Source organism: Lacerta agilis, chromosome 17 (genome assembly GCF_009819535.1).
Source record: "Lacerta agilis isolate rLacAgi1 chromosome 17, rLacAgi1.pri, whole genome shotgun sequence".
NCBI classification, from domain to species: domain Eukaryota; kingdom Metazoa; phylum Chordata; class Lepidosauria; order Squamata; family Lacertidae; genus Lacerta; species Lacerta agilis.
The window spans coordinates 15,418,209-15,425,240 of record NC_046328.1 but is presented as its reverse complement, the minus strand read 5'-3'; the positions used below and the strand labels follow the sequence as shown (position 1 = coordinate 15,425,240).

At 48.8% G+C, this 7,032-nt stretch overlaps 1 protein-coding gene across 1 annotated transcript; it reads left to right on the top strand.

Annotated features, from left to right (window-relative positions):
- LOC117039190 (hydroxysteroid 11-beta-dehydrogenase 1-like protein B) lies at nt 1–7,032 on the top strand. Its single transcript, XM_033136259.1, has 6 exons — nt 1–120; nt 1,531–1,661; nt 2,755–2,866; nt 3,846–4,034; nt 4,890–5,033; nt 6,737–7,032. Exons 1-6 carry the CDS (start codon nt 39–41, stop codon nt 6,949–6,951), a joined length of 873 nt encoding a protein of 290 aa, XP_032992150.1. The 5' UTR covers nt 1–38; the 3' UTR covers nt 6,952–7,032.

The window sequence follows — 7,032 nt, the reverse complement described above, 5'->3', positions numbered from 1 at the left end:
AGCTTAGTCGAGGTTAACGATTGGCTGCAGAGACAACCATGGTGGTGCTAAAGATCGTCTTACCTGTCCTCGCCGCTGTCCTCGCTTTCTATGCCTATACCTGGGAAAGCTTCTCTGAAGGTAAGCCAAGGGAGAAGGGTTGCCTCTTCTGAAACATGGCCTTGATTGTCTCTTGCACATAAATGGCTCTGCCGTTCTCGGGGATGTTTGCATATAGCACGCTAGCGACACCAGACAAGCGCCTTCGCTCTGCTCTTGTTGCATACCCTCCAACATTTATCCAATGAAAATAGGGGCGTCCTGTTCCATAATAATAATGACAACAGCAACAGCAACAGCAACAAAGAAGTTACTATTTATACCCCACCCACCTGGCTTCCAACATATATAAAAACATAATAAAACATTGAAAAACTTCCCTATACAGAGCTACTTCAGATGGCCCGGGGATCGGATCACTACCCTCCAACATTTCTCCAAAGAAAATTGTCCCTGGAAAATAGGGAAGCTTGGGAGGGTCTGTTGTTGGCACTTGCTAAAAGCTTTTTTTGTTTAGACTACCCTAGCCAGATATGCAGAATCTGGCCCATGTTTTAAATTTAAATTAGTATTAGTATTAACTCTCCCTTCACCCTAAGGTTCCAGAGCGGGTTACAAAACGCAACTTTAAAAACAGTTTAAAACAACTGGGCGAAAAGGTGGATCCTAAAAACACAGGTGCCAGGGGAAAGAAGTGAGTCTTTAGCATTTGCTGAAAGCTGTGTAATGAAATCGCATCCCTGTGAAGTGGGAGTTCTGCAGCTTAGAGGCCACCACAGAAAAGACCCTCCCTTGGGCTGCCACCACCCCTGAGACTCTGGGGTAATGATAATTTATTCTGATTTAATTTTTGAATGTTTTTTTAAGAATTGCTTTCATCAACTTTGTTGTTTTGTAAAGGTGTCGACATTGTGTTACAATCCAGCCATATATCGATCTTGTGAAATAAAATCAATTACTAGGGAGGAGGCGGTAATGCTTCTAAATCCCTGATGCTGGAAGCCACAGGAGGGTAGAATGCTGCTGCGCTCAGATCCTGCTTGCAGGCTTCCCTTTGGGGCATTTAGTCGGCCACTGCGAGAACAGGATACTCTGGATAACTGATGCTGATAACACCAAGGCTGCAGGTTCAATCCCCATATGGGGATAGCTGCGTACCCCTGCACTGTAGAGGGTTGGACTAGATCAGGCATCCCCAATCTCAGCCCTCCAGATGTTTTGGGACTACAATTCCCATCATCCCTGACCACTGTTCCTGTTAGCTAGGGATGATGGGAGTTGTCGTCCCAAAACATCTGGAGGGCCAAGTTTGGGGGTGCCTGGACTAGATGATCCTAAGGGTCTTTTCCAACTCTATGATTCTGTGACTACATGAGTGCCCCCTTTGGCCTGACTCTCCTTCAATCCTTACGTTTCTGTTCTTTTGAACTTCAGCGCAAAACATCTGGATCACAGGCGGCTGATGTTGACCATCTCCTTTTCTGTCTCCAGAAATGGTGCGAGGGAAACGGGTCCTGGTGACGGGGTCAAGCACAGGGATAGGGGAACAAATGGCCTACGAGTTCGCGTGGATGGGGGCCCATTTGATGCTGACAGCGAGGAACGAGACAAGCCTCCAGAAGGTAAGCTGTTAATTCATCACTTGACCCCAACGTAGTTAATGAACATAGGCATCTCAGGTTCCTTGATTCCAATAGTCTTACTTTGGCTACAATCCTTAGCCTCCCCTCCCCTCTCAAAAATACCTCCCCCCCCCATCTCTTCCTTCTTCATCTGGCCCTCCTTCTGACCAAGCTCCCCTCCCACAAGAATCGGTTGTTCAGTAATGGAAACTGGTTTAGTTTAGCCATGCCCTCATGATGACCATTAGCTTGCGGGAACATGGAGCCTTTTTCCCTGATCGCACCGGCATTATGGAACACCCTCCTTGCTCCAATTGCAGGGGGTTGGACTAGATGACTCTTGGGGTCTCTTCCAACTCTATAATTCTGTGATTTTATGACTCACCACCACGACAGTACTGCTATTCCGCTGACTTTTGAAGACACACTTGTTTTCGATGAACATTCCCCTGAGCTTGAACTTCCTGATCCAACTGTTTTTATTTTGACCTTTTAAAAATTATGGTGCTTTTAAACTGGCCCGCTGTATAATAAATTTTGTGGCTGTTTTTTACTGCTCGGGTAGGATTGTTTTATTGTGAGTTGTAGTATTTTACAATGGATTTTATACTTGAAAACCGCTTAGAAGCCATTTTCAAGTTCCCTCTTTATTTTTATTTGTTTTCTCTTTTTTGTATAATTTTTATTAAGTTTTTTTTTCTATTTTACAATTTAGAATATTCATTTAAACAGCCTTAAAATATCAATGACTTCCAGTCTCTTTTCATGGTTCAGTTTCCATGCTATAGATCCCTGCATAATTTACATAAACTAAGGCATCCAGTATTCCATTTTTACATCCATCGAAACTTATTTACACTGTTGAATTTATCTTAAAGCTGCCAACGTTTTCAAGTGTGCACAATTTTCAACCATGTATTCAATAAACATTTCCCAATCTTCTTTAAACGTATACTCTTCTTGTTCTCTTATTCTATAAGTTAAGTCTGCAAGCTGCGCATATTCCATCAGTTTAAGTTGCCATTCTTCTTTAGTTGGGACCTCGCTCGTTTTCCATTTTGGGGCTCATTTTCCATTCATTTGTTTCCTCCAGGTAGTCCAGAATTGTCTTAAACTGGGAGCAGCCTCTGCTTCGTACGTCGTTTCAGATATGAATGACTTGGCTTCTGCCCGGAATGTTGTGGAAGAAACCAAGAACGTCTTGGGTAAAGATGGAAGGCCAGTCTCTAGTCTAGCCTGTCTTGGAGGGGTGGCAACTTTTCTTCCCGTTCCCAAAAGGCTGCCACACAAGCTGCCTGAGGCACAGGCAAAGGGCTCCTTAACCCTTTTGTCTTGAGGGGAACAGCTGCAAAGGCATTTGCCAGCTTCCGCCCTGGGACACCTCAGCTATTGACTTTGTCTGCCTGCATCTTGGCAGAGATCTGCCCAGAGATCTTTTCATGAAAGATGGTATATGGAAGGGAGGGAGGGAAAAGGAAGGAAGGAAGGGGGGGTTGATCAGCAATTCCCAACCTGATTGGCCTTCCAGATAATTTGGATGGCAACTCCCATCAGCCCCAGTCATTTGAGATTACATAATAGATTTTGACTTGTTTCCAATTTCTCATTGATTGGGTGTATCTTTCAGCTCTATCATTCTGTGATTCTGCGAAAGCTGATGAACGGATTACGTTCATCAGTTTTGTTGACTTGGTTAACCTAAATAGGGTTTTTTGAATACATGGGCAATTCATAGTTACCATTTTGAATGTCATTGCGTTATTATCTTCCTTACTGGTTCGCACAAATCACGCTTCTGAATAATGCTTTTTATTGGGTAGGGAGAAAAAAGTTTGGAAACCGCTGTCTTAATGCAAACCTAACCAAATTTCTCCTGCGTTCCTACCAGCCAGCATGGCTGCATGCTGCTAGGGGCGGGTGGGAGTTGGTGTCCAAAACATTGGGAGGGCACCAGGCTTGCGAAAGCTGGTATCGGAGAATTGTAAGTTTGGGAGGGACCCCAAGGGTCATCTTGTCCAACCCCCTGCAACAAAGGAACCACAGCTAAATCATGAAAGGACTGAGCTCGGCACAGGCTGATTTTCAAGGACAGCCTGAAAACATGAGAAGAGACTGAGCTCCGTCCATCGCCAAGTACGGCTCTCTCGCTTCCACTCAGTATCTCTGTGCTCTTTTCGCTTGCAGGAGGGCTTGATCTGCTGGTTCTGAATCATTACGGTGGAAAAAGCGGTTTTGGCCCATACCAAGGAGACATGGAATCTGTCATCAGCTCCATGACGGTCAACTTCTTCAGCTACGTCCAGGTCACCGTGTCGGCCCTAAGCATGTTGCAAGAGTCCCGTGGCAACATCATCGTGGTATCGTCCATGAATGGTATGGGCAGGCGACTTGAGGCCCCCCAGCCTAAGAGATCTCGGGAGGTCCAAACTTTCCGAGCACAATTCAAAGTGTTGGTGCTGACCTTTAAAGCCCTAAATGGCCTCGGCCCAATATACTGTACATGAAGGAGCATCTCCACCCCCATCGTTCAGCCCGGACACCGAGGTCCAGCTCAGAGGGCCTTCTGGGAGTTCCCTCCCTGCGAGAAGTGAGGTTACAGGGAATCAGGCAGAGGGCCTTCTCAGTAGTGGTGCCCGCCCTGTGGAATGCCCTCCCATCAGATGTCAAGGAAATAAACAACCATCTGGCTTTTAGACGACATGTGAAGGCAGTCCTGCTTAGGGAAGTTTTTACTGTTTGATATTTTATCGTGTTTTTAATATTCTGTTGGGAGCCGCCCTGAGTGGCTGGGGAAACCCAGCCAGATGCACAGGGTATAAATAAATTACTACTACTACTACTACTACTACTACTACTACTACTACTACTACTAGATGGGCCATTGGCCAGATCTAGCAGGGCTCTTCTTAGGACCTTCTGTGGCTCCTGCATCTAAATTACCCAATCCTCTGTTAGTTAATTTATTGGAAAGCACTCGCATCCTGTTCTTCTTCAGCTGAAAAAAACGTGAGAGGGGGAGAAAATCCTTTCTGTCACCGCTTTCTCCATGTCAGTTGTACAAACCTCTGTCACGTTGCCCCTTACTCACCTCTCCTCTGAACTAAAAAGTCCCAAACGCTGCAACGTTCCCTCGGAGGGGCACTCGCTCCATCCCCTTAACCACTTTGTTTTCCAGAGAACTAGATTCTGCAACCTTCCAAGTGGGAATATGTTCCTGTTTTCTCTCAGGCCGCATTCCAGGCCCTTTCGCCGTTCCATATGCTGCCAGCAAAGCTGCGCTGGAAGGATTCTACAGCTCCTTGCGGACAGAGCTGCGCCTTCGGAAAATCGACATGCCTATCACAGTTGCCGTGTTGGGGTACATTGACACAGGTAAGCAGCCCCGGGGAGGGCAGATGCTTAGTAGGGCTGGGTGATAATCCGGTTTTCAACATCGTGATGGTATCACCAGTGTTATAAGAATTCTAAGATCTCAAATATAAATGTTCAAAAGGCAAATACATACATAAGTATATAAACCACATGTCTGAAATAGTACAGGAGAGCAACCCTGAAGCCATTTTGACACTCCCAATGACCTCAAATATTCCTCTGCAGTAAGGGTGGGAAATGGGGAATGTCTTCCCATTGCCTTTTTGCTTGAAAATCCTGCCTTAAGGGCATATTTGTGTATGAATAGGGTGAGCCTGTGACCTGGATCCAGGAAGTAAAGTATTAACCATCACAAAAGAATGGCCAGGCTGCCCAGGTAATGCAACCAGTGACCTTTATCGTGTATCCTGGCAGACAGGATTTCTGCCACCTCCTCTGCTGTAGACGGCCTCCTTCTGTGATGTATGTGTGCTGTTTTAGGGGGGTGGTCTTGGGCGACAGGGTGGGTGGGCAATTTCAAAAGTCTGTATAAGGGCTTGTGCACCATTGTTCAGGGTTCTCCTCCCTCCTGCGTGTGGTGAGTGGGGACCCTGTTGCAACAGTTCCTTGAATAAAGATCAGGCTTACTAGCCGCTTTGCTTCTCAATATTCTCTGGTTGGCCTCTGTTATTTTCTCCTACCGATAGGGAACCCACTTAAGGACTCTGTACGGGCTCTTGGATACCCCATAAAGGAAAAGGAGCCGTTTTTTCTTTTGACACCATCATGATATACAGGGCCGTCTTAAAGGGATCGGCCACCCTGGCGCGACGATCCCTCGGCGCCCCCAGTGGGCCGCCTCTCTGCCCACCTCCCTCCCGCGCTGGCTGCCCCTCGGGAGGGGGGGTGGGCGAGCGGGAGATGAGGGGTGTGGCACTGCAAGCCGCCCGCCCTCCGGAGCCCCAGCTGGAGCGCTGGGAAGGGCGCGCAAAGCCCTGCCCCTCATCCCCCGAGGGGTGGCCAGCGCGGGAGGGAGGTGGGCGAGCGGGGGATGAGCGGCATGGCGCTGGAGTGGCGCGGGGCTTTGCGTGCCCTTCCCAGCGCTCCAGCTGGGGCTCCGGAGGGCAGCCGGCTTGCAGCTCGCCCACCGGCGTGCGAGCGCCCGCCCGCACACCCGCCCATAGGGGCGGGGGCGGGTTGGCGAGGGGGTGCCTGGTATGCCGGCGGGCTCGCAGGGGCGCCCCTGGGGGGCCTGGCGCCCTGGTGCACCGCGCCACCCAGCCCCTATGACGAGACGGCCCTGATGATATACAGGCAGGGAACATTCCCAGCCCTACCTGGAGATGCTGCTGGGGAGTTGCACTTGAGACCTTCTCCATGCAAGGGAGATGTTCTGCCCCCGAATTGCAACCTTTCCCCTGGAAAGAAATCAAGATTCTAGTATGCTCTTTTGGGGGGGAACCCTAAGGACTGGAATCTTAATATATTGTTAAGGAAAGAGCTGTCACTCAGTGATAAAGCCTCTCTGCCTCACGCAGAGGCAGGTCCCAGGCTCAATCCCTGGAAGCGTCTTCAGGAAGGGCAGGGAGAGACTCCTGAGCCTGAAAGTCTGGAGAGTCCCCTAGGGGCAGCAGCAAGGTAGACAAACCAGCAGCAGCTTCCAAGGTCCTAGGGTGCCTGGTGCCGTTTCCACACTGAGTTGCCTCCCGTGCTCTTTCCCGCAGACACAGCTGTGGGGTTTTTAGACGGCAAGATCTCCCTGAAGGCAAGTCCGAAAGAGCTCTGCGCCCAGGCAATTGTGAGGGGCGGCGTCATGAGGGTGAGGGAAGTTTTCTATCCTTACTGGATCACGAAACCTGTGCTGCTCATCAGAGATTGGCTGCCAGGAGTCTTGGAGCAGATCATTGGCAACAGCTACTTTCTGGAGAAAATCCTCTGAGAATTATTTGTGGGATGAACGGAAAAGCTACGAGTTCCAGTGCTGCAAAACATCCGGGGGGGGGGCTGCTTCCCAATGCAT